The sequence below is a fragment of the Geotrypetes seraphini genome, chromosome 12 (genome assembly GCF_902459505.1).
Source record: "Geotrypetes seraphini chromosome 12, aGeoSer1.1, whole genome shotgun sequence".
In the NCBI taxonomy this organism is placed as follows: domain Eukaryota; kingdom Metazoa; phylum Chordata; class Amphibia; order Gymnophiona; family Dermophiidae; genus Geotrypetes; species Geotrypetes seraphini.
In genome coordinates this window covers 52,738,155-52,765,742 of record NC_047095.1, presented here as the reverse complement: position 1 = coordinate 52,765,742, position 27,588 = coordinate 52,738,155, and the positions used below count along the sequence as shown (strand labels likewise).

General features: G+C 38.7%; 2 protein-coding genes across 5 annotated transcripts in view; one reads left to right on the top strand and one right to left on the bottom strand.

Annotated features, from left to right (window-relative positions):
• Window positions 1-8,199, bottom strand: part of OMA1 (OMA1 zinc metallopeptidase) — a 61,399-nt gene extending 53,200 nt beyond the window's left edge. Inside the window, exon 1 of one of the 2 annotated variants that reach the window (XM_033915773.1) lies at window positions 7,991-8,199. In XM_033915773.1, the coding sequence (XP_033771664.1) occupies window positions 7,991-8,095 (105 nt within the window). In that variant the 5' untranslated portion in view covers window positions 8,096-8,199. The remainder of the gene's footprint in view (window positions 1-7,990) is intronic. The other variant, XM_033915774.1, reaches the window with a different exon arrangement.
• A 141-nt stretch (window positions 8,200-8,340) lies between these two features.
• Window positions 8,341-27,588, top strand: part of MYSM1 (Myb like, SWIRM and MPN domains 1) — a 56,363-nt gene continuing 37,115 nt past the window's right edge. For 2 of the 3 annotated variants that reach the window (XM_033915771.1, XM_033915770.1), the window contains exons 1-7: window positions 8,341-8,593; window positions 12,824-12,902; window positions 13,654-13,724; window positions 15,031-15,102; window positions 15,731-15,757; window positions 15,858-15,936; window positions 26,653-26,751. In XM_033915771.1, coding sequence (XP_033771662.1) covers window positions 8,538-8,593; window positions 12,824-12,902; window positions 13,654-13,724; window positions 15,031-15,102; window positions 15,731-15,757; window positions 15,858-15,936; window positions 26,653-26,751 — 483 coding nt within the window. In that variant the 5' untranslated portion in view covers window positions 8,341-8,537. Of the gene's footprint in view, window positions 8,594-12,823; window positions 12,907-13,653; window positions 13,725-15,030; window positions 15,103-15,730; window positions 15,758-15,857; window positions 15,937-26,652; window positions 26,752-27,588 lie in introns of those variants that run through there. The other variant, XM_033915772.1, reaches the window with a different exon arrangement.

Below are 27,588 nucleotides of genomic sequence, written 5' to 3'. Positions count from 1 at the left end.
GTAGATTGCACAAAACAGTAGCATTATAGAATAGTCTGTACAGTTTAAACAGACCTCATATACGATAACTTGTTTCAAAAAAACAAAAAACAAAAAACCTTTTCAATCAGCATTTACACTGAATCCTGCGGGAGGAGTTCCAAAGGTATGTGTTTTATTACTAGGGAGATCTAGTGATATTCAGCATTGTTACCCTTCATTATGAAAATCCATCTTTCTTTCTTTTTTTTCTATTAAAAGAAAATTTGGACTGAACTTAATAGTTTGAGAACATCAAAAGATACGGAACACACCAAAGTAATGAGAAACATAAAATTTATAATCAGATGGAACAAAACATAACACTCTCTAATTGCCCAACATGGCCAATGTTTCGCCCTCTCAATGGCTGCATCAAGAGCTTGAATAAAAAACTGTAAACTAAATAAAAGCATGTAAATATGGGCAATAAAAATCAATATGTTATGCATATAACAAACATTACACACTATCTCTGCCCAACATACACACACACACTTTCACAAAAACATAGTGTGTGTTTTTTAGCACCAGCTGCAGTGGTAACAGTTTTGACGCTCATAGGAATTCTAAGCATCAAAAAGCGCTAAAAACCACACTACAGTTTTGTAAAAGGTGGGGGAGGGGGGATGAGGTGAAAGTAATGTAGCAGGCCACAGACCTGTCTTGTGATTGCTATAAATAAGTGGCTCAAATGATAAAACACATGTCCACTGTTTCATAACTCCACCCGTGGCTCGTCTCTAACCTAGCCAGTTAAATGCCACTGAATATCAGCAACTGGCTATCTCAGTGGGGTTTAACTGGTCGGGAGCCTCTCCTCCTCAGTTAAACCCTTTAGAACAGTGTCCCCCCAACCCTGTCCACCAGGCCAATCGGGGTTTTCAGGATAGCCCTAATGAATATGCATGGAGCAGATTTGCATTCCTGTCACTTCCATTATATGCAAATCTCTCTCGTGCATATTCATTAGGGCTAGCCTGAAAACCCAATTGACCTGGTGGTCCTCCAGGACAGGGTTGGGAACCACTGCTCTATGGTACGGCTGCACCTTGATTACTGTGTACAATTCTGGTTGCCGCATCTCAAAAAATATGTAAGGGAATTAGAAAAGGTACAGAGAAAGGTGATGAAAATGATAAGAAACGGGACAACTTCCTTATGAGGAAAGACTAAAGCAACTGAGGTTTTTTAGCCTGGAGAAGAGACAGCTCAGAGAAGATATGACAGAGGTCTATAAAATACTGAATGGAGTGGTACAAGTAGACATGAATCACTTGCTTACTCTTTCCAGAAATACTAGTAATAAAGGAACAGATGATGAAACTAAGAAGTAGATTAAAAAAATAAAATAGAAAAAATATTTCATCACTCAACGTGTAATTAAACTCTGGAATTCGTTGCCAGAGAATGTGGTGAAAGCAGTTAGCTTAAACGGGTTTAAATAAGGTGTATAATTTCCTAAAACAAAAGTCCAAAGGCCATTATTGAGATGGCTTGGGGAAATCCACTACTTTATTCCTAGGATAAGCAGCATAAAAATTTTTTTTGATCCTTGGGACCTCGCCAGGTACTTGTGATCTGGGTTGGAAACAGGAGACTAGGCTTGATGGGCCTTCGGTCTGTCCCAGGATGGCAATTCTATGTTCCTGTGGTATGTTCTTATGTACACTCCGATATTCATCAAGCAATATCTGCCTTTAAAGAAAATGTGATAAACTTGGATGACAGTATCTGCTTCCCTTTTGGTTGTATGTCCCCTTTGCAATTGCTAATAAAGATATATATAAAAAAAAAAAAAGTCTCTCAAAATTAGATTAGCATCGGAGAATAAATTTTGCCTCAATTTTACAACCAAAGGTTTGGAAGACAAAAAAAAAAAAAAAAAGATAAGCAGAGAAATAAATTGGAAACGGGATGATATAGAAAACGACAGGTTTAGGAGCTTCGCAAACCACAAATACGTCCTGTGCAACACAACCCTAAGTGCTCCCAGTGCCTCAACCACCTTTGTGACATCAGCAAGAGAAGCCAATGGACAGAATGCAATTTTGGCGCCCCCGTGCAGCCGCATTAGCTGCACATAGCTAGCATATTACTGAAAAGAAAGATCTCGTTCTCATCTTGGAAAATATTTATCACCCATACATTTCTGATTTGGCCGTCAGAAAAAATTCATATTGATCGTATCAACGTAGCCTTCCAGAAATCTGGTTCTAATTTGGATACCTCTCGTCCCATAATCACTATCCCAAGGTTTTAAGCACACCTAGTGCACGCCAGCAGCAGAACTTGAGGAACAAGTCAAATGAAAACCTGCTGTAGGCGTGCGTTATGTGCACTCAAAACCTTGGGATAGTGGCTTCACTGTTTGGCATCGGTAATGCCACATTTATTAGCTTAATTTTAGCAACATTTTCATTTGGTGTTGCGAGGGGTTTTTTAACCCCTAGCATAGGTACCATAGGCTGAAACACGGCCGTGACACGTCTTCTCATGCACTAGTTGCTGGCAAAACAGAGTGATTTTGGTTCCAGCCTTCCTCTGCATTTCTGTTTTACCTCACTCCATTTCTTTTCTATCTTCAGTGTGAGGAGTTTTTCTCTCTGTTGTTTACTCTCTTTAACTTGCTTCCACTATTTCAAGCACAACCACTAAGATACAGACCTATTAAATTACATATGGTCTTTTCTGCTTGGTCTGACATTTTCATATCAAGGAAAAGAAATTTATCTCTGAAATGGAAGATGGTCTAGAATGGGTTGAAGGTACACACAGATCCTCTACAATTTTTACTCCTGGTGGAATTCTGCACATGCGAGATAGTGGTTCACATAAAGTCGGGTCTGATGGCACAGAAGAAGGAAGTGACCTCCTCTACTGCATCGAATTCTGCACAACATGTGTAGAATTTTATGCATCCTGAAGGGGTGAGGAATTCTACAATCGCAGAATTCTGCCAGGAGTAAATTTATCCTAGAAACCTTCCAAATCAGAATAACACTAAATTACACCTAAATACTACAAGAACTCCAAGAGAAAATGTATTCAGGAAAATGAATCAACTAAATGTAATAATACACTGTCAAGAATCCAGATTGACATTCTTGCTAACCGTTTCATTAATATTCTCTTATTTCATGTTTAAGAAGTTTCTCCCTTGACACTGGTATCCAGTGAGATAATTTCAGAAGTGTGAGATGTCATAATATTCAGCCTGTAGAGCCTCCATGTGCCCTTTCCGTAGCACTCACTGGGCAGAACACTGAATTGTTTCTGCTTTAATTGTTCTTAGTATTACTGTTCAATTTTATTTTATGAATTTTACTGTTACTATTATTACAAAAGGTCAGAAAAATGACAAACTCGAAGTTCTCCTCGGTTGTAAGCTTGAAGTGTATAATTTAGGACTTGAAAAATCTTTTGAACTTTTAATACTTTTCCTATTACATTTTAATTATATGATTAATCTTTATCTACTCCTCATAAATGTCAACTAAATTGATCACCTGGAATGTACATGGATTGAATAACCCAATTAAAATGTAAAAGAATTTTAGGACAGATTCACATAAAATCTGCAAGAAACCCATTTATTTCAGAATATGATAAATTATCTCAAGGTTGGATCTCTAAGGGTTTCAGTTATATTTTAGAAAATCTAGTAGGGGTGTAGCTAATTATTATTTGAATTTCTCACCCCAAAATGTTATCTATCTATATATAAAAAAATCAGATGTATCTGTGTGTGTATGTTCCAGCATAACTCTGAAACGCATGGACAGATTTCAACCAAACTTGGTATACATATCACTTACTATCTGGGGAAAAATACTGTGGGGGTGGGAAGGGGGTGACATGTAAAAATTATTGAAAACGAAAAATTTTAATGTGTAATCCACAGTTTTTGGCCTCGCTGAGATGATGTTCCAGCATAACTCTGAAACACATAGAGAGATGCATTACTATCTGGGATGACTTGGGATGCACTGGGGAGGGGCCTGGGGCTCTGATTGGCCCATGTTGTTTAAGGTCCCTCCCATAGGAGGGAGGCTGCAAGGGGAGGGTCACTTGGCAGCGGGAGAGAGTGGACATCTCTCCTGCTGCAGTGAGGTGTTGTATGGCAGCGGGAGAGAAAGGTTATCTCTCCTGCTACTGGAGGAGGTTTGCTTGGCAGCAGGAGAGAGTGGGTATCTCTTCCGCTTCAGGGAGTGTTGTGTGGCAGCTGGAGAGAAAGGAAGATAAGAGCATAAGAATTGCCGTTGCTGGGTCAGACCAGTGGTCCATCGTGCACAGCAGTCCTGTCTTCGCTACTCTCTGCCAACCTCATTTACATGAGCAAATTTTGGAGAATGAATTACTTTTTTTAATTTACTACCAGATCAGCTGCAATAGCAGCCTGTCATTTTTTAACGTGGTTTTTTAAGAATCTAGACCTTTGTGCCTTTATCAAAAGTTTTCAGCAAACAAATATTTGGAGAAAATTTCACAAATCCAAAAGAGATTTTGTCTTCTATTTTCGTGGAGGACCATAATCAAAAAAAAATGTCTAAGTCCCTTTTTGGCCTAAGTCCTTAAACGTTCAAAGCAGAAGCAGGGAAAGTGTTCATAACCAAAACAAACATCCTTGTTTTGATTATGGCCTGCCTCTACTAAACGCCTAGATCACCACTAAGTCTAAAAGTACACCCCCACGACGTCTACACTTTTTGGCCATAATGAACCAAAAAAACGTCTAAGCCCCAAACGTCCAACAGAAGGGCTTTAAGGCGAAGGAGGAGCCAGTCCTTCGCCTAAAAGCTGGATTCTGTAACCGGTGTCTGTCAAAATCAACACCGGTTATAGAATTTCCCCCCCCCACAATGATCCAGGCAGGAGGGTGCTCAAGCCCTCCTGCCATGTCGAACCGCGATACCACCCCCCCCCCCCGACAACATCGTGCCAAGAGGGAGCCCAAGCCCTCTTGCCCCGTTGAACCGCAACCCCCCCCCTGACAACATTGGGGCAAGAGGGAGCCCCCCACCTACATGAACGGGCCAGGAGAGAGCCCAACCTCTCCTGGCCCCGGCGACCCCCCCCCCCCCCCCCCACCTACACGAATGGGTAGGAGGGAGCCCAAGTCCTCCTGGCCCCTGCGACCCCCTACCCCCCCTACAATATGGGCAGGAGGGATCCCAGGCCCTCCTGCCCTCGATGCAACCCCTCTTCCCCCAACGACCACCTCCCCAGAACCCCCGATCGCCCCCCCCCGCCGACCCGCAACCCCCCTGGCCGACCCCACGACCCCTCCACCCCCACCCCCCTTCCCCGTACCTTTAATGTTGGCCAGACAGATGGTGCCAAGCCCGCCTGTCCGGCAGGCCAGCCGGGTCCAGAATGGGGCCGGATTGGCCCAGGCAGCAGAAACCCCGCCCACAGGTGGGGCATGAGGCGCCTGGGCCAATCAGAATAGCTAAAAAGAGCTAGTGCGCCTTAGAAAAAAGAACCCTTAAATGCTAGTATGAAGAACAAATACAAACAATATGTACAAATTTGGCAACCCATTGATATATTCCTAAATACCCAATCTTAAGAGTACTTGATTCTTTTGTTATGCTCTTTTCTTTACTCCTTTTAGGGGTCCTGTGGTAAACAGTGGCCTTAGCTTGTCCTTACATGGTTCCTTCCTATACACTAAGGCCATTTTTACTGCAGCAATAAAATGGTCGCATTTCCTATTTTCTGTACTAATGGCTATACACTAGTTTTCACATTAACACATGGTCATTAAAAAAGATTAACGCGTAGGCCCTTACCACCACCTAGTCGCCGTACTAGAAGGACACGGTACTACTCGAAAGGGTCCATAGAGGAGCGACTAAAATGGTTAAGGAGCTGGAGGAGTTGACGTACAGTGAGAGGTTAGAGAAACTGGGCCTCTTCTCCCTTGAAAAGAGGAGATTGAGAGGGGACATGATCGAAACATTCAAAATACTGAAGGGAATAGACTTAGTAGATAAAGACAGGTTGTTCACCCTCTCCAAGGTAGGGAGAACGAGAGAGCACTCTCTAAAGTTAAAAGGGGATAGATTCCGTACAAACATAAGGAAGTTCTTCTTCACCCAGAGAGTGGTGGAAAACTAGAACGCTCTTCCGGAGGCTGTTATAGGGGAAAACACCCTCCAGGGATTCAAAACAAAGTTAGACAAGTTTTTGCTGAACCAGAACAAACGCAAGTAAGGCTAGTCTCAGTTAGGGCACTGGTCTTTGACCTAAGGGTCGCCGTGGGAGCGGACTGCTGGGCACGATGGACCACTGGTCTGATCCAGCAGTGGCAATTCTTATGTTCAGTAAAGGCCAGATTCTATAAATAGCGCCTAAATTGGCAGGCACCTAGATAAAAAGGTGCTGGCCACATGTCAATCTAATCTAATCTTCTATTTGTGCGTTGCTCATACCTATACAGGCTCAAGGCAACTGTAAAGAGAGGTTAGAGGGGAGAGAAAGAATAGGGAGGGAGAGGAAGGGGAGAGAAAAAGAAGGGAGAAAGGAGGAAGGGAAAGGGAGAGAAGAGAGGGTAAAGGAGATTAAGTATCGAACAGATGTGTTTTCAGTTTTCTTCGGAAGATGATGTGGCAAGGTTCAGTTCTGGCCTTTTCTGTAAGGCCATTCCAAGTTTTGACTCCTAGGAAGGTAAGCATGGAGTGCGAAACTCATTTACAGTGAAGATCACACTTAGGTGCTGTTTATATAATCGTGCCTAACAGCCCCTATCAAAAAACGTAAGCGCCAGTAATTTTATTTATTTATTTGGTTTTATAGCCCATCCTCCTAGGAGAGATCAGAATGTGTTACAAGTTTACATACATATTAAAGTGTATTTATACGAGGTGATGGCAAACTTAGCATGGCAGGACACTGACAGAGATAGCAACACATAGTTAACAATGCATGGTAAAATATAACATGATAAACATGGTATGGCATGACAAACATAGCATTACAAGCTTAGCTAACATAGCATGGTAACCATAATAAACATGTAATGCAGGCCAGAGATTTACTGGCCTATACTGCAGGCGCCTAAGTTCTTTAGAGAATCACATCTAACAGTGCCTGTTTCTGCCCCCCCCCCCCCCAAACATGCCTACTTAGGTGTTAGGTGCCTACCTTTTATAGAATCTGGTAGGCGCCTATCAGCCAATTAAAAATTTGTTTTTCAATTATGAGCTTAATGGAAGCTATTAATGTGATCTGAGCAATTAAGGTAGACACCTGTTATAGAATCTGGCCCCAAGAGCTCACTTGCAGCAATGAAGCTGCACTATCTGATTAGTAAAGTACACCCATTCTAGCTCCCAGACATGCTGCCCCCGTGAAAATATTGTGAATGTATTTTAGCCCATGGTTTTTGCATATATATTCAAGTTACTCCTGGACACTTCAGCAAGCCCTTCGATATGTCATTTTAAGCTGCAACAAGCATACATTAATGCTTAACGCAACTTAGTAAAAGGACCCCTTATCTAGGGTTACCATATGGTTCCAGAAAAAGGAGGACGGATTGAGATAGCTGAGTTTTACTTCCATTGCTTTCAATGGAAGTAAAACCAAGATGTCTCAATCCGTCCTCCTTTTTCTGGAGCCATTGTACGGTATTTTAGCAAATTCAGACTATTTTTTTCTACTCCACAGAGTCACTTTCTGTGTCACTTTATATAATTTTATGTTTATTTTTTCTCTGATCACCATAATACCTTTTTATAAAACTGATTAGTTGCTCTTGTTAGTTTTTTAATAGTGTTTTAAGAAAAAATTTTTAAAAAGTGCGCCTCACACCTTTTACGTGCATAACCCAGGACTTAATATTATAAGCCCTGTTTTATTTGCAGAAAAAGTTTATGAAGTTACCAACCCCGAATAAGCAAAAAGTCTTAAGGGCTCGTGACGTTTTCAGCACGCGAGTAGCAGCCGCCTCTCTCTCACTACTTACCAGAGCCCCACAAACTCCGGTAAGGAAATATGAGTTCCCGGCAGAGTAGAGTCCCTGAGCTTTCATCTTACCGCATATGCGGCTTATTATCGGGTATAACAACATTCCACAGCTGGGGCGGAAAGTCGAGCCGTCAAAAAATAAAAAAAACACAACGAAGCACCTTCCAAAAGCAAACCAATGTCTTTGGGTGACGTCAAGACCTCTTTCCCCCCGCCCCCCTCCCATACGCCTAGAGAACGTCGAAGACGCAAGGAGTACGTTACGCAGAGACGCCCCGCAACGCGCAAGTCCATTGGTCGAAAGCTTTCTATGACGTCAGTGAGTCCTTGCTGTCCCCGGGGGGGAGGAGGCCTGGCCTTGGTTCGCTCGTGCGGCGCCTCCGACCTCGGCCTTTCCTTCCCTGACGTACCTCTCCGTTTTCTCGTAGCGACCGTCCTTCGTTGCTTTTTTTTTTTTTTTTATAAGCCACGTCTCGTCTAGCTCGGCTGTGACCTGCTTTTGCCTGTCGTTGGCGGGAACCAACCCGCGAGGACGGAGGGTCGCTATGGCGGAAGAGGCGGACGTGGATATTGAAGGGGACGAGGCTGAAGGGCCGCGAGGGTGAGGGGAGGGTTTTATGCTTGCTTCACTATTTCTGGTTGCTGATGTGCTGGTTCTAGGGCAGCGGTTCCCAACCCTGTCCTGGAGGACCACCAGGCCAGTCGGGTTTCCAGGATAGCCCTAATGAATATGCATGGAGCAGATTTGCATGCTTCTCATTTCCATTATATGCAAATCTCTCTCATGCATATTCATTAGGGCTATCCTGAAAACCTGACTGGCCTGGTGGTCCTCCAGGACAGGGTTGGGAACCACTGTTCTAGGGTGCATCCTAGTTTCTTGTTTTGCATTTTCTTTATATGACTGGCTTAATTAAGCTACTCACTTCGCTGGCCTGGCTGGATGAAAGCTGCAAGCAAGGCTGGATGTGATGGGCGCTTCTGGTCCTCCAGAAGTGTCTGTCAAGCGTGTTAAGAAGAACTGGGATTAATGTAAACCTTTTAGATCATACACTAGGCCCGGGTTTGCTCATGCCTGTCCTGGGAACCTGCGAGACAGTTAGAGATCCATTACATGGAAATGTATCTGTACTGCTTACTTTTGTGTGCTTGTTTATGTGAAGTTTGCATGTATGGACAACTTAGGAGCTGATGTAGGGTGTCATGCATGAGAGCTGTGCACCGTGGGAATTAATAGTACGTAAAGAATTTTAAATATGTTTTCTAATACACGTGGCAAAAATGTTTTACACCAGATGCAACTTGCAGATAAGGTGCACACAAAAGAAATGTATACAAACACGGGAGACTTTAGGGTTGGCCAGAAAAATTTCCCCATTAATTTGATTGGGCTTGATCGGAAAAAAAATGTAAACAAAATTTTTTAAAGCCCATCCTGGAGTCAGGTTTTTAGCGCTGGCCGATGCACTGAATGCTCTGCACTGCTCCGACGGTCATAGAGTTCTAAGAGCGGCAATCCATTCAGCACGCCAGCTGGCGCTAAAAACATCTTGTGTGGTTTTGTAAAAGGTGTGTATGAGATTTGCTGTTATTTTTGTTAATGGAGCAAACATCTTGGTATTAAAGCTATAAGTTTTTACATTCAGCAGTGATGCATTGATAAAAAGACATGCAAAAACTCTAGCAGTATTTTATTAAATGCACCTTCAAAATCTGCACTTTATGGTGAAAAGTAACAGAAATTTAACATACTTCACTAATAGCTAAACACGTTCACTTTGGTGTGGTCAACTACCAAACACTGAAGCATTCGATGTTTTGAGAGCATAAAGCCTGCAATGCTGTTCAGCTCCTTGCTGTACTGGATCTGTGGTGATGCTAGTGGCATTGCAGGCTTTATTCTGACTTTCTCAAGAAGACATTGAATACTTGAGTGTTTGGAGCGCCGTTGATAGATAGATGACTTCTCCCGCCCCCTTTTACAAAAGCATAGTGCAGTTTTTAGTGCTGGCTGCAGTGGTAACAGCTCTGATGCTCATAGAATTCCTAAGAGCGTCCGAGCTGTTCCCGCCTTGGCTGGCGCTAAAAACCGCGCTATGCTTTTGTAAAAGGGGAGGTTAGGTGTCCTTAAGAGTTCAGTGCCAAACTCTTAAATTGATTAATGGGGGTTTTGGGCTAAAAATTGGCGCAGTCAATTACCACACCAATTAAAAGTACGGATGCTGAATTTAAACGTTGCTGAACTTAATCTCTTTGGTGCTTCAGATGGACTTGTGCAGCGCTTCGTATGCCTTTCAGCACTATAGAAATAATAAATAATAGAAGTAGTAGTAGTACTGTACTTCCCAGGCCTCTGTGACACTGTGGTACCGGAATTGGACTTCTGTAATTCATAATTTGGATTTTCTAGTATACTGGAGATATATTTTGGCTGAGAAAGTGGTTTGCTGTGAAGTACGAGTGATGCAAGTGGAATTATGTGAGGTAGGGTTGATCTATGACTTATTTTTTTTGGTTGAATTGGAGTATTAGGAAAGGTTTTCTGTGGGCAAAGTGGTACAGGGAGCAGATTGAGAGCTTATGTGGTTATGAAATGGCAGGTAGCCTGTGGAGTTCATCATATGTGTGATTAATTATCTGAAGCTAGTATTATGTGCTTATGTTGTCAGGTATATATATATATATCTAATATAATAAAGAGCTAGCCACGCATGCGCACTCCTATTTGCGTGTTCCGTGCGTGTAGGTCTGTGGCCGAAGGAGTGCGCATGCGCGCTAATACGTCACCAGCCGATCACCTCCACAAGCCGGACTGCAGCCAGACGACGATCTCCGTTCCTCCTGCCGCCACTGATCTCCGTTCCTCCTTTGCCGCCCACCCCCTTCTCTTCCCGCAGACCCGAATGGCAATTCCAGCAGCGTGTGCATCAGTCTCCACACGCTGCTTCGGGCCCTTCTACTGCTCTGATTAGCTCTGCTGCGTCTCTGATGATGTCATCAGGGGCGTGCCAGAGTAAATCAGGGCAGTAGAAGGACCCGAAGCAGCGTGTGGAGACTGATGCAAGCGCTGCTGGAATCACCACCTTTGTAATCCGGACCGCGGGAAGGGAAAGGGGGGGGAGAGGAAACGCTAATGCTGCTGCACAGGGAACTGGTGGGGGGAAGGGAAATGGAGGGGGAGGGAATGCTGCTTTGCACAGAGACAGAGAGAGGAAGGGAAACACAAAGAAAATAAGAAAGACACAGGGGCAGGTGCGCAGGGAACTGGTGTGGGGGAGGGAAATGGAGGGGGATGGAATGCTGACAGGGGGGGTGAAGAAAAAGGAACGGAGGACTAATGTTGGACAGGGGGAGAAGTAAAGAGGTGCTGCTGGACAGGGGGGAGGTAAAACAAAGGGAGAAGGGCTGCTGCAGCATAAGGAGAGCAGTGAAGGGGTGGTGGTGGACACAGGGGAGGTAAAAGGAAGGGAAAATGGACAGGGGGAGCAGGCAAGGGATGGTGATGGACAGCCAAGGAAAAAGAAAGGAAGAAAGCGGCTAAGGAGAGAGAGAGAAAGAAAGAAAGACAGACACACACACATATGTGGTATATATATATATATATATATACACACACACACACACAGTATATGTGTTAGATTCATTCGGTGGAGAGGGGTTTATTGATGAACAGTATGGATGTATGACTAAAATACAGAAATGAGAGGTGTTTGGGTGACCGGGAACAGTTTGCTGATCAGTGGAGTGTATATAGGCAAGTGTAGGTATCTGGATCTATGAGCGGGTAGAGATATTTCGATGGGATAGTTGAATCCCATCTCTTTTGCTTTCCTTTTAACCAGGTTTCAATAGCAGTCATTTTGAAATCTGGGAGCTCTGTTGTAGAGAGAATGCTTGGTCCTTCACTTCACCCAGGGACCCTCTGGAGTAGGGGGTTCTCAACTTAGACCTTGTCAGGACAGACTCAGCCAGAGACAGGTTTTCAGGATATCTCTCAAGATTTGTCTTCTGGGGTTGGGGTTGCTAAAACTCTGAAAAAGCCTAATTACCCTATTTTTAAAAAACTTTCTGTAGTCAGTCACTATTAGTTTTTTATATCTAGAAGGATAATATGTTAAACACAAACATTTATTTAGATTCTTGTTGCTTGACACACAGATGTCAGTGGCTAAAAAGTAAAATTGCTTTTTCAGGTGTTCTCAAATGTAATACCATTGAACAGCTAGTTTTACTGACACACCACATGGCTATTTGTTACAATTTTGTTGTTTTGTTATATGAAAACCAATAAAAACTTCTGTCAGTGCTAAATATATGGTTGAAAAGAGGGCCTTGAGAGGTTCTGAAAACCATTGTAGTGATGGTAAATATATCTTTTTTTCAACAGACGTTGGTGATCACAGCACACCAGGTGTCTGTGGCTTTCTTGGCAAGATACTATATTACCTCCACTTTTACTTAACTGCGATAGCGGTTATTAGCACAGGGAGCCGCGCTGAATGCTCTGCACTGCTCCCGATGCTCATAAGAACTCTATGAGTGTCAGAAGCAGTGCGGAGCATGCAGCACGGCTTCCTGCGCTAATAACCACTTACGTGGTTTCACAGTTTCCATCCAATACAGTGAGGCCAGACCCTATTTGGATTCCAAGATTGTATGAAAACCTAATAATAAAGACTGTTGATTGAATATAGGAACATGTAAAATTCAGCATGCAATTAAATTTGTCTCTTTCTACAATTCACAATTTGGGATTATTTTTGGTAGACACAAATAATTTGAGCCATGTAATTGATCATCATCATCTTTCTATCCTGAATTGGTACTTTAGAGACTACGAAAGAGCAACTGGTGGTTTCAGACAGGATCATTACCTTGATTCAACCTGGAAAACTGATATTGGCCTCGTAGTAAGTATGTATTTATAAATTTTATATCCTGCTTACAACTAAGCAGGTAACAGAAAGCATACAGAAAACAATACAATAAATATTAAACCAACCATCAAGTAGCAAACTTCACAATCCATGTATCCAGTCTATCAGGTGGATATCAAGGCAAATAGATAAGTTTTCAGCCCTTTTTTTTAAGTATTTTATTTGAAACAAGGTCAGTCATGTTTGCGATCAGTAGATTTATTTTAGATGATCATGCAATGAGAAAAGTTTTTTGGGAGGCTTATTGAGGCGTACTTTCAAAGCATAGTAACCTATATAAGTCTTGAGTGCATTGAAAATGAGGCCCTTATTTTCTTTGCGGGGAGAATTTTGGCCTCTATTCAGTCCCTGTCCCCTGCTTGTGCTGTAAGTTTAAAAAAAGTGAAACCGATGAAGTGGAGGAGTAACCTAATGTTTAGTGCCGCAGCCTGGGAAACTGGGTTCGATTCTCACTGCAGCTCCTTGTGACTCTGGGCGTGTCACTTAACACTCCATTGGCCTAGGTACAAAACTCCTGTATATAATATGTAAACCGCTTTGATTGTAGCCACAGAAAGGTGGTTTATCAAGTCCTATTCCCTTTCAGCAGGAGAGAGCATTGAAGTGTAATATTTCAGTTGGTTCTGAAAGGAGGTATAGCCCAGCACCAAAGAAAATAGGTATGTCCTTGGCATAAATATTGTCTAGAATTGTTAAGTGGAAAATGTCACTTTCTTTATTTCAGCCCTGGTCCCTGGATAGCTCCATCAGTGAGGAGAACAGAGCTATTATTCAGAAAATGTTGCTTGAGGAAGAGTATCCTTCTGAAATAACTGTCTTTTCCTTTACTTTTTCTGGTGCTGTAGGTGTGTGTGTGAGAATTTATAGTTAGACTGAACATAAAAATGATATGAGTATGTTGTATGGTTTGTTGGCATTATGTATAAAACTTGGCTCATATAGTTAAGAGGTAAAGAAACTTTTCTTTTATGCAGGACCATGTTAGTGCTCTTACCTGCTCCAGGCCCAGGGAGAGGGTTCCCAGTCAGACTATTTGTTGCTGGAACAAGGAAGACAAATTGCACTTCAGGATACATAACATAGTAGATGGTAGCATACTGAAATGGTCGCTTTGATCCATTTAGAAAGGTATTTAGGATTATAACATCTTATTGTGTGGAAACTACCCCTTCGCATCCCTGTGCCCACTTGAAGTGCAGAAAAATTATTTCACTTCTGTTTCAACATGAGGTACCCAAAGCTTGGTTTCCATCCTGTTGCCAGAAATTTTACAGTGCTTACTAGTCAGAATTGTAGCAGTTTTATTGTAGAACATGTGAATATTTATTTATTTCTAATATTTCTAGACCACCTAAAACTAAGCGGTTAACAATTGAAAAACATTCATAATAATTCATACATAATACATTTACAAAATGCATTCAAATTACATCCTCATCCCCTAAAAATAATGTCAAGAGCATATCGAATTTACACATTAGCCATTACATTAAATAAAGTGCAAATAAAGTGCAATAATCACAGCTTAGAATTCTTAAAATAAATCTACCAGGTAGTTTAAAAAAAGAAAAAAAAAAGCCTTCACAAACAGTTGTCCCTAATTCTGATCCCAACCGGACCTCATACTCCTAACTCTTCATCTTTCAGCCCAGTCAGATATCTCCTCCACTGCCTGTTTGGTTCTAACTGCCTTTTTTCTCTTATCTTCTTGTGATACTTTTACCTTCTGCATATTGGAGGATTAATGTATTTGGTGTCATGATTAAAGATCTATAATGTTGTGCTTTGGATAATGACAGCATTGAGGTCCACAGAACTAAGGAATGGCAAATTAGTGTCTTTTTCACCTGAAAGGTTTTTAATGGTATCTGTCAGATTAAAGGATTTTTGTGGCCTGGTTTTGGCTCCTAGGTTGTAGTTTGCCTGTTTCTGATAATAGTGCTAAACTAACTTGATGCAACAGTATCCTAATTTGCTTTGGTAGGTTTGTGAGTATGTAAGTCTAGCATATTTTATTACTCATGTAGCATTAAATATTGGATAAAATCTAGTTTTCCTTTTTTTAAATTGTTATACCAAACCAACCTTAATAGTTTTTCAGATTTTATTTTTCTAATAAACCTGTTCCACACAAATTCAGGCCTGGTGCACAAGAAAGTGATAGGATGAAAAGGTAAGTACAGAACTCTTTCTGGTTGCTTGTTTCAAGTTTATTAATTTTTAATATACCGATCATCAATTGGTATCTAGCCGGTTTACAATAAAATGATAAAATAAGAATAGGAGAAATGCTTATAAAAAGTAATATTTATTTGAAGGAAGGGAGGGGTGGGGGAATTAGGGAGAATTGCATATATATATTGCATATTTTTAAATGATTAATATACATATGAATTTTATTATTTGTGTATGGTTATGGGAGGGGGGTGGGATATAAAGCTTTTAGATACACATTGTGATGGAATTTTCAATTGATAATGTATTATGATAGTTTGTATTTAATGTACACTTGATGTATGTATTAAAATGAATAAAGATTTTGAAAAAAAAAAAAAAAAAAGTAATATTTATGAGAAAGAGGGGATGTGTACATAAAGGACTTTTGACAATAACAAACATGATGGTGAGGTTAGAAGAAAGGGAAGGGGAGTTAGAGTACATTATTAGTGATGGAAAACTTATGGGGAATTGAATCCGAAAAAATATTATAACCAACAGGGGTTTCTAAAAACATCAAACTGTTTTGTCAAAAAATCCCACTGTAAGTATGTTTAAAAAATAAATTTGTGCTTATTCCACAGTCCCCAAAAGAAACCAGGGAAAGTCCCGTATGTATCTTTTTTTAAATTTTAAACTAACCTACTATCATAAATAGCGGTATTCTTTCTTTAAACATAATTAAAACCTTTTTTTCTTTTCATAATTTAGGGTGCGTACTCCTGCTAAGCTAGGCAGCAGTCCAATAAAATGGAGTAATGAAGAAAAGGAGCTCTTTGACCAAGGACTAGTATGTATTTTAATGATTGAGAATCTATGTACATTTCAGTTAGTATTGTGCATTAACGGATCCAACATAAATGAAATGCTTTACACCAAATGCACCATTGAAGTAAAGTTTAAAATAGATGAATTTGGTAAAATGTGCATAAACATTCGTTTAGGAAGGGAAGGTGTATAGGCAAAGATCAGGTATAAATTCTTAAAAAAAAAACCTACTTGGGTTATTTACTAAAGGCTAGGCAGTGTGCTGTCTGCTGCAGGGCCCTATGGGAATAAAATGGGCCTTGTTGGAGAAAACATATACTAACCATTTATATATAACCCCCTTTGAGAATCAAAAATTGATTAGAATAAAAAAAACACATTCTCTCTGGAGCAGCAGTCAGTGATACAGGCAGTCCCCGAGATACGAACGTCCGACTTCTGTACAACCTATACTTATGAACCGGCTGTCCAACTTAGTACAACCCGTACTTACGAACCAAACAATACGTTAATAATGTGTGCTTTGTTTGACTGGGATAGGCTAGGATAGGATTAGAGGTAAGTTACAAAATTAGTCGGGGACCACTGTTCAGGCAATAAGCCCGATGGGCCGCCGCGGGAGCGGACCACTGGGCAAGATGGACCTCTGGTCTGTCTCAGCGGAGGCAACTTCTTATGTTCTTAAATCACTATTGGTGCGCCGAAGTTAGCATCCAACCTCCCGGATTGCTGCCATTGCCACCGCTGCCCAGCCTACCTAGAGAGCTGCAAGAGAAGGAAGCTCTGGCACAGGTGAGGATGCTGCGGATACTTCTGCCTCTTAGTGGGCTCAAACAGATGGTTGCATCCTCCCATTCTGGCTTCCAAGGAGCTGTGATATAGAGGAGCAATTAAGTGAGAAGCTATGGAGGTTTATGCAGGAGAGCTTCAAGAGTTTGACAGTGGCAGGGTGTGTGTGTGGGGGGGTATTATGAAATATTGGTGGCTGCAGGAGGTGTGTGTGGGGAGGAGTATTGGAAAAGATTGGTGGTTGCAGGTTAGAGTAGGGGGGATTGGGAAAGATTAGCGGTTGGGGGGAGGTTGGGAAAGATCAGTGGCTTGAAGAAGCAAATGTTCTGCCCAGTTTAATCAAATCACATATATTTCTCATACAAGTATTCACACTTGTAAAAATGCCTCTTGTGTTATATACATGTTCCAATTTACATACAAATCTGACTTAAGAACAGCTTTAAAAACGTAACTTGTTCGTAACCTCTGGGACTGCCTGTACTGTAGCAATAAGAGTCTATGCTGGCTGTCTTTCATTTACATAGAAACATAAAAAATGACGGCAGAAAAGGGCCACGGCCCATGTAGTCTGCCCACACTAATGACCCATCCCCTAACTTCCTCGATGAAGAGATCCCACATGCCAATCCCATGTGAGATCTCTTCATCGATTTATGATATATGGTGTTGCATTGAGATCACGACTCCTGATGCAGCCTTTTGAGTGCCGAAACACGGCTCCACGTTGAGTCGTATCTTTGTGCGGTGGCTACTAAATAAAACTAGTTTGATCTATTTGCAGCTATTTGGAAGACCCATTTATCTAAACCCTACTTTTTTGGTGGGTTTGACTTCCATAGGGTTTTGGTTGGTTTTTCTTTCTTAGAATGAAAAAAATAAGCTCAGAAAATATTGATTTTAATTTTATTAAATTTTTTTTTTTTTATAATTCTTTATTCACTTTCATATTTTACATGAAGTGTACAAAATATTGAGTTACAACTAATGAATACACAATATCACTTTTATATCTATTACATAATATTCTGAACAAATTTTTTTTATCCCCTCTCCCACCCCCCACCCTTCAAGTACTTTCCAATCACCTTATACATATTGTATACCATATTATAACATGTTATGTAAAATTATTTTCACTACCCCCCCCCTCCATGTGTGCCATAAAGAAGACAAGAAAAAGAAGAAAAGAAGAAGATAAATCCTATTATTCATTCAGTATAATACTTTGTCAATGGCCCCCATATTTTTATAAATTTAGGATATGTCCCTCTTTGTATTGCTATTACTCTTTCCATTTTGAATATATGACAAATTGTATTCCACCAAAATGTATAATTAAGGTTACTATGATTCTTCCAGTTATTGGTTATATGCTGAATGGCAACCCCTGTCATGACTAGTAAAAGCTTGTTATTTTCTGGTGAAATTTGACTTTTTTTCTCATCATCATTCCAAATAACACTGTATCATATGATATTGCTACATGATTTTCCATCAATTTATTAATTTGTGGCCAAATTGCATTCCAAAAACTTTTAATGTAGGGACAATGATATAGTAAATGATCCAACGTCCCAGGTTCCAGATTACAGTGCCAGCATTTATTGGACTTAGAACTATCTAATTTTTGCAAACGTGTAGGGGTCCAAAAAGCTCTATGTAATAAAAAGAACCAAGTTTGTCTTAGATGCTGACACTGTACATCTCATTCTCCAAGACCAAATTAGTGGCCATTGAGATGCAGTAATTTGATGCTTAATCTCAATGCTCCAAATGTCTCTTAGACCATTTTTTGGTTTTTTATTCAAATATCCAGATATTAATTTATACCACAATGCAGCTTGATGCCCTAGGAAGTCTGCTTGGAAGCATAAGAACTCTAAACTATATTGATTATTCAATGTTTTCCATTCAGGGAACCCAACCTGAATGGCCTGTTTCAATTGCAACCATTTAAAACTTTGTTTTTTACTAAGACCAAATCTATGTTGCAATTGTGAAAATTCCAGCAGTTTACCTTCCGAAATAACATCATTCAGAGATCTAATGCCTGCAATAATCCATTCCTTCCAAAGGATTTGAGCTCCGCCAATTTTAATCTTGGAGTTTATCCATAAAGACTGATTAGTTGACTTGTTTATTAGGACAGGTGTTAATTTACTAATAAACCTCAACATTTTCCAAGTATCCATTAATATCTTATTTTCTCTGTATCTTCTAGGCATGTTGATACTTGGAAGATGAACTAAATTTAGGGGAAACATAAGGCGCCATTCCAAATATAACCAATCCGGTGCATTATCTATCAGTTCTGGGAGGATCCAATACATACCCTGACGTAAAATATAGGCTTGATGGTACCTATAAAAATTTGGAAAATTTACCCCTCCCTCCTTAATTGATTTTTGCAAAGATACCAAAACTATTCTATGCGTTTTACCAAGTCAAAGAAATTTCGTTAAAATGCTATTAAGCTTTTTATAAAAGGACCCTTGAAAATAAATAGGTATCATACTCATTTGGTAGCAAACTACAGGCAAGATCATCATTTTAATAGTTTGAACTCTCCCCCACCAAGAAAGATGTAACGGATTCCATTGCTCACATAACTCTGTAACTCTTTTCAATACAAATTTTTCATTTTCTTTTACTGTTTCTTCAATTGTATTTTTAACTTGAATGCCAAGATATTTAAATCCTCCTTCTTTCCATATGAACGGAAAAGCATCAAATAATCCTTTTACACAATGAACATTTAAAGGTATAAGTTCAGACTTACTCCAATTAATTTTATAACCTGAAAATTTGCCAAACATATCAATTAATTCCAATAGACAAGATAAGGTAGACTCTGGATTCCTCAAATAAAGTAAAATATCATCCGCATAAGCCGAAATTTTATATTCCATATCAGAATATGGAATACCCTGTATCCCCCTTGCTTGCTGTATTGCTAACAATAAGGGTTCTAATACAACATCAAATAACAAAGGAGATAAAGGACAACCTTGTCTAACTCCCCTCTGCAATTGAAAACCATCAGATATCATATTATTAATATTTAATCTTGCAATCGGGAAGCTATACAATGTTTTTACCATTTGTATAAATCCAGAACCTATACCAAACCATTCTAAAGCCTGATACATAAAATTCCATTCTACCCTATCAAACGCTTTTTCTGCATCCAAGGAAACTGTAAAAGCCGGTTCATCCATTTTTTTTTTGATAAATTTAACATATGAAACAATAATCTAGAGTTATTAGAGGAATGTCTTTTAGCAACAAAACCCGTCTGATGCGTGTCTATAATATGTGGGAGAACTTTGGCTAATCTCAAAGCCAAAATTTTCGCCAAAAGTTTATTATCCACATTTATTAAAGATATAGGCTTGTAGTCTGAAACCAAAGTAGGATCTTTATTTGGCTTAGGCAAAACAATTACTATTGATTCAGCCATAGTGCCTTTAATATCACCTTTTATAAGTTGTGTCTGATATAAATTTAGTAAATATGGGGAAAGGACATTTTGAAATGTTTTATAAAATTCTACTGTATAACCATCACCACCTGGAGCGGATCCAACTCTAAAAGATCTCAACGCTGTTTCTAATTCTTTTAATGATATAGGTTCATCTAAACTCCGTTTTATATGATCAGGAACCTTAGGTCCAATAATTAAATCTAAAAAATTTTTACCATCTTTTTGCCTCTCCAAATAAGGCTCGGAAGAATACAGGTCCTTATAAAATTTTAGAAATTGCTTTAAAATTATATCCGTTTGATTGGTTATTATACCATTATCATCTTTTATCCCATTAATGTTAGTTCTTCTTTTTTTTGCTTTAAGATAATTTGCCAATAATCTTCCCGCCTTATTAGAATTTCCATAATACATTGTCTGTTTGGAAAACAAGTCTCTTCTTATCATTTTTGAAGCTAATTCGTTATATTTACCTTTTGCTTTCAAAAGAGCTTGTAATACATCATGTTCCCATTTGCTTACCAATTTAGTTTCTAATATTTTAATTTCTTTTTCTAACTCTATATACTGTTTTTTAATCTGTTTCCTAACAAAAGCCGAATATGATATAATATGACCTCTCATAGTCGCTTTAAAAGCGTCCCATACATTTTCAATAGATGTAGCTTCCACTAAATTAATTTGAAAGAAATCACTAATTTGTGTTTTAAAATTTTCCAAAAATTTTTCATCCACAAGCAATGCATTATCAAATCTCCAAAGAGGTCTTCTATTTTCTAATTGATCTAATTGTAAATCTATCCATACTCCCGCATGATCCGAAATGATAATGGGATCAATGGAAGCCTTAATCACTTGCTGCACCTTATGTGATGAAATAAAAATATAATCTATTCTTGAAAATGATTTATGAACCTGTGAACAAAATGAAAATTCCTGATCATTAAAATGAAGAATACGCCATATATCCTTCAAATCACATGATTGAACCAAATTATCTAAACCTAAAGATTTTATACTTTTACCTGGTTTTTTATCCATTAATGGATCCATTACAGCATTAAAATCTCCAGCCATTACTAAATTAGAAGCAGCCAGTGGTAACAACATACTCTGCAATTTTTTAAAGAATTCTGATTGATTCGAATTAGGGGCATATATATTGAACAACGTCAGGGCATTATTTCCCATACTTATATCAACATGTAGCCATCTTCCATGTGGGTCCGAATTTACTATCTTAAAATTGGCCATACACTTTTTATTTATAAGAACTGCTACTCCTGCTTTTTTACCCTCTGCTGGAGCAAAAAAACATTCTTTCACCCACCCACCCGTTAGTTTCTGTGATTCCTTTATATTAAGATGGGTCTCCTGCAGACAATAAACATCCGCGTTTTGCTTCTTTAAAAATGATAATACCTTTTTCCTTTTGATTACATGATTCAGGCCATTGACATTAATAGAAAATATCTTAAAAGACATAATATATTTTATACTCCTTATCATAATCTTCCTCTTCCCTTCTTCCATAACTAAGATCTAAAAAACTTCTTCCCATGGCACACATTCTTACCTCCAAATTACCCAATCCCTTATTAATCTTTTCCTTAATCATCCTAGTAATATCTTTAATACCCACCTTCTTCCCACCCCTCCCTCCCCAATATAATGACAGCTTAAGGACACACATTGGACAGTAATCCCAACTTCCCCCTCCCCCCAGGCAACCAATATTTATTAATAACCCCTTTATCCTTTATTGAGACAAACTCACTACCTCTCCACAATATATCTAATTATATCTCTCTTCTAATCATAAAACCTTTTTTCTTTTTTTTTTTCCATTTTAAAGTAATTAATTTCTCTATCTATTATTTAACCTTTAGTCACATAACCATATTTATTTCCTAACATTCCATTAATGCATTTTTATCATTTCACCAATCTCTAATTCATTCCCCCAACATTTTATTTCATTCAAGAAAATTCTATCATAGTCATATATTTAATAAAAAGTATCATTTTCCTATATCTTATATTATCTAATCCATCTTCTCCTATCCTCCTTTAAATATCCAACAACAAATATCCATCTCTTCATATATTTCTGTTAAAAAAACAAACTTCAATTTTATAAGTTTTTATCCTCTATTTGTATTTAAACATTTGTATTTCATTTTCAAAATAATTTTTTTCCCCCCCTTTTTATATTTCCTCTTCTCCAAATTAAATCCAATCTTTTTAAAACTATATTATCACAACATCAATCTTTACATTCCTTCAGCTACCAATAAATTCTTATGTATCTTTCTTTTATATTATTCATTTTCCTTTCCTTTACTTGCATTTAAATATCATATAACTTGTCCTTTCTATCATTAGTCCATTCTGCAATCTTTTCCTTATTGTCCTTTCATTCTTTACTTTCTCCTTTTCTGACTTATTAAATAAACTGAACTTTCATATTTATTTCTTATCTCCATCCATCCACTCTTAAAGACTTTTGACTGCCAATTGTCATTCATTTTTTTTTTTTTTTTATAATATCCTTTTAGTCTATCAGTCCTGCTTTCTTCTTCTTCACATCTATTTATTTTCCTATTCAGTCTTCACTTTTCCTTTTGTGTTAATTTGTCCAGTCCTTTAATCCTTCTTGTTCATTCTTTACTCCAACCATCCATCTTTCAGTCTCCTAAAAGTTCAGTCTAATAACTTCACTTTAATGTCTTTCCAGTCTATCCTTCTTTCTTCTTTACATTCTTTTATTTTCTTTTTCACTTGTCCATTTTTATTTCCTGTTCTTTGTTGCATATTCTTCTTTTTCCAACAAACTAAAGTCCCATAGTTCTTTATATTTAATTTTTTGTTCAATATTCACCAATCCAGTCTTAGTATTTATCCCTTCATTTCAACACCCATTGTGCTAAAATGACATAGGTTCTGATTTTGAAAGAAAGATCTTTAGTTTTTCCGGATCAACAAAATACAAAGATTTATCCCCACAAGATACCCTCATTTTTGCTGGGTAATATAACCCATACTTATATCCTTTTTCCTTTAATTGAGATCTCAGATCAAGGAATTTCTTCCTAATATTTGCTGTATTTTTAGCAAAGTCTGGTAAAAACCATATTTTGGATCCTTTATAGTTTAAGTTTTTATCTTTTTTGGCAGCATTTAAAATTTCTATTGCTTGCTGGTATCTTAACATCTTGAATATTAATGGTCTTGGTCTCCCTTGATTTTCCAGACTCTTTATTGGAATCCTGTGTGCCCGTTCTATTTCCAAAGGCTGTTTGAAATCCAACTGCAATAATCTAGGAATTAAATTTTCTAAAAACTGTATTGCATTTTTCCCTTCCAAATTTTCCTGTATTCCAAAAAGTTTTATATTCTTTCTTCTTCCACGGTTTTCGTAATCTTCCAGCTGACTTTTCAATTGAATTATTTCCAAACTGTCATTTTTGCATCTTTTTCCTTCACATTCTAAGCTCTCCATTTTAACTTCTAACTCTGTTGTTCTTTTATTAGCTACTTCCATTTGTCTGTGTATATTCAGGATTTCTTCCTTCAGTTCTGCCATATTACTCACAGTCTCTGTCAGCATTTGTTTGATTTGCCTCAGTTCCCCCATAACTTCAGCTTTGCTTAACTCCTCTGATACATCAGCAGGAAGCGGAACCTTATTCGGGGTAATTTGATCCTGCTTCTGCCTTTTCACAGCCCCTCCGGTTTCACTCTTACTCTGTCGGGTGCTCGCCATGCTCCCGCTGTCCTCTCCGATGTTTTCAGCCGAAAACAGTTTAAATGGAAATCTTTATTTATTCAGCGGTTGCCCAGGTAAGAGGAGCGCTGCGATCACACGACCATTTTGTGTGCACGCTAAGCCATTAATTTTATTAAATTAATTCAAATTTTTTTTTTTTTTTAATTTTATTAAATTAATTTGAAAATATAAAAAGGCATTGTTAAGTAAATTCAGAACTATAAAAAAACTTAACTGTGCACAGGTTAGAAACACAGTTGATGAAAGTGAGGTGTACAAGAGTCACTGTGAATTACAACATTGTAGAAGCAGAATATACTGTCGAAACTCCATAATAACTTTCATTTGGATTTTCACCCATTAAAGGCTGCCTAAGAGAGTCTAAATACTAGGAAAAATGGTAGTTTAAAAAAGATTATCAAATAGATACATATGTCCCTTTCCCCGATGGGAAAAATAATTGTGTGGGGGGGGGGGTTTAAACCAGAAAACCCAACTTTAAATTATAGCTATCTTTTACTGAAGTGTGTTAAACTGTTAACACGGGAATTAGCACATGTTAATCGCTACTGCAATTATATGGGGGTGATTTATAAGTAAGTATACTGTATACAGTTTTTTTTTTTTTAAGTTCAATAAAATTTTTATTGATTTATATATAGAAACAGAACAAACATAAAAATATCAACATGATAAACATCATACATGTAACCAATGTTTGTACTCCATTATTATAGACTACCTATAAAAGATCTGTCTCTAGTCTGTATACAGTTTTTAATACTCCATACTGGATCCTAAAAATAAAATTCAGTTCAGCACAGTGAAATATGTTTACACATTAATCATGTCTACCCCCCTCAGTCATCTCTTTTCCAAGAGGAAGGAGTGGCACACTACCCGGACCCTTGTCCAAGCTCTCATAACCTCACGCTTAGATTAATGCAATCTACTCCTGATATCCCCCAGTGTCGCCTCTCCCCCCTTGCAATCTGTGCAAAACTCTGCGGCACGACTCATCTTCTACCAACCTCCAGTACGCTCATGCCACCCCTCTCCTTAAGTCACTTCACTGGCTCCCTATCTGCCATCGCATACAGTTCAAGATCTTATTGCTGACCTACAAGTGTGTTCATTCTGCTGCCCCTCGCTTCTCTCTCCTTATACACCTCCCAGAGAACGTCACTCTTAGTATTACTCTTCTCCTCCACTGCCAATTCCAGACTTTGTTCCTTTCGTCTAGCTGCCTATGCCTGGAATAAATTACCCAAGTTTGTCCATCAGTCCCCTTCCCTTCCTTTGTTTAAAAGCAGACTCAAAACCCACCTTTTTTTATATAATCTTCTTCAATCCTTAACCCTACTCCTCTGCCCTACAACCCAGCCCGCTGATTAACTGTTTCCCTTAACTGTATCCATGACATTCTGTTTGTCTGTCTTGCCTGTTAAGATTGTAAGCTCTTTCGAGCAGGGACTGTTTTTTTATTCTTTGTGACTGTGCAGCACTGCGTGCATCTGGTAGCACTATAGAAATAATTAACAGTAGTAGTGATTAGAGCTACAGCCTCAGCACCCTGAGGTTATGGATTTAAGCCCCACACTCCGCCTTGTGACCCTGGGCAAGTCACTTAATCCTCCATTGCTTTAGGTGCATCAGATAGATTGTGAGTCCTCAGGGACAGATAGGGAAAAATGCTTGCGTACCTGAATGTAAACCGCTTAGACAACTTCCACTGATAGGCAGTATATAAATAACTTAAATAATGATTTAGGAATAAGGTAACAGTTTTATGGATAGGCAGCAGTATTTTTTAAAAAAGTGTTCTTAAGTACTAAGATTAAGTCTTTTGAGGCTAGATTCTTTATTTTCTTGAACTCTGCTTATTGAATTGCACCAATTTTTAGCTAAATCAGCAATGTTGAAATTTGATTTCATGCCCATTATATTGTTTTGATTTCTATTTCTGTATTATTTTTAAGTGCCCAATACAAACAACTGGGTAATAATCGAACAAGGAGTTGTTCCTAAAAATCCGTAATTTGCAAAAAACACCAATATAGGAACAAACAAAAGTACTTTAAATGCCTTTTAAACCTGAGTGGCGCTCAGAATCCAAGATGGAATGAAAAAACTCGATGTGGGGAACAAACCCCTAAAGAGCTTCTTACAGAATCTATCATTGCACCATTATGAGGTAAAAGGTAATTAAAAATGCTTCTTGAGAACGCTCATAAATATTTTTTATGTCCATATAGTGAAATAAATATCCGACTTCTTAATGACTTCAAAAAACGTGAATTCAAAAATAACTTAGCTTAAATGGTCAGACAGCGTTGGTCCGGCAAGTTAAGTTATTTTTGAATTCACGTTTTATGAAGTCATTAAGAAGTCGGATATTTATTTCACTATATGGACATAAAAAATATTTATGAGCATTCTCAAGAAGCATTTTTAATTACCTTTTACCTCATAATGGTGCAATGATAGATTCTGTAAGAAGCTCTTTAGGGGTTTGTTCCCCACATCGAGTTTTTTCATTCCATCTTGGATTCTGAGCGCCACTCAGGTTTAAAAGGCATTTAAAGTACTTTTGTTTGTTCCTATATTGGTGTTTTTTGCAAATTACGGGTTTATTTTTAAGTGCAACATGACGGCAGCATTTTGTTCTGTTTTGACTTTTTTGTTTCTTGTAGGGTAAATTTGGCCGAAGGTGGACAAAAATTGCAAAGCTAATTGGAAGCCGCACAGTTCTACAAGTAAAGAACTACGCCAGGCACTACTTGAGGAACAAGGTGAGAATAGCATACCTTTTTTTTTTTTTTTTTTTTTTGGTACTCCAAATGTGAAAAATATCTAGAATGGAGCTAAAAAAAAAAAATCTTCAATTCCTGACCAGCATAGGACTAGAGGCTAATAACAGTTCTCTGTAAGAATTGCAATATGATCACTGGAGCTCATGTTAAAGTAATTCAGCAGTCTTGAACGTGCATGTAGTTTTGAGGATGCATTGAGGGTAATACCAAGTCCCCTCCCTCCCCAGATTTCTACAGGCTGCTTTCAGATTCTGTAGCATCATAGTAGATAAAGAAGGGTAAAGAAGAATAGACAGTTCTGTCTCAAGTAAAGGGTCTAGAAATGTCTGTGTGTAACTGGAGCTTTTGCACTGTATACATGTGTTCCTCTCTGGCCATGGCCAGACACTTAGCTGTTTGGGTAATCTGAGAGCAGTGCTGTGGGAAGGAAGGGAAAGAGGGACAGTGGCCATAAGGAGAGGAAGAAGTGACAGACTGCATGTACCCTTTGAGGAGGAAAGAGGGTGAAAAGGTGTGTATACCTGGAAGTAGAGGGAGAGAGAAAATGTGCTAGAAAAGGAGCAGATGAGGTTTGACATTGGAGAAAGGATGGAATGAAAGAGAGAGGGTGAAGAAATGAAAGAAAGGAAGGAGAGATGCGTGGGAAGGACAGTGTGAAGGAGGGAGAGAATAGAGGAGGAGTAGAGGAAAAGGAACAACGCAAGAAGTATGGAGAGGTGGGGAGAAAGGATATTCTGTGTGAAAGTATGTAGGAGGAGTGGAAGAGGAGAAGAATATAGATAAGGAGAAACACCAAGAAAAGGAAAACCTAAAGAA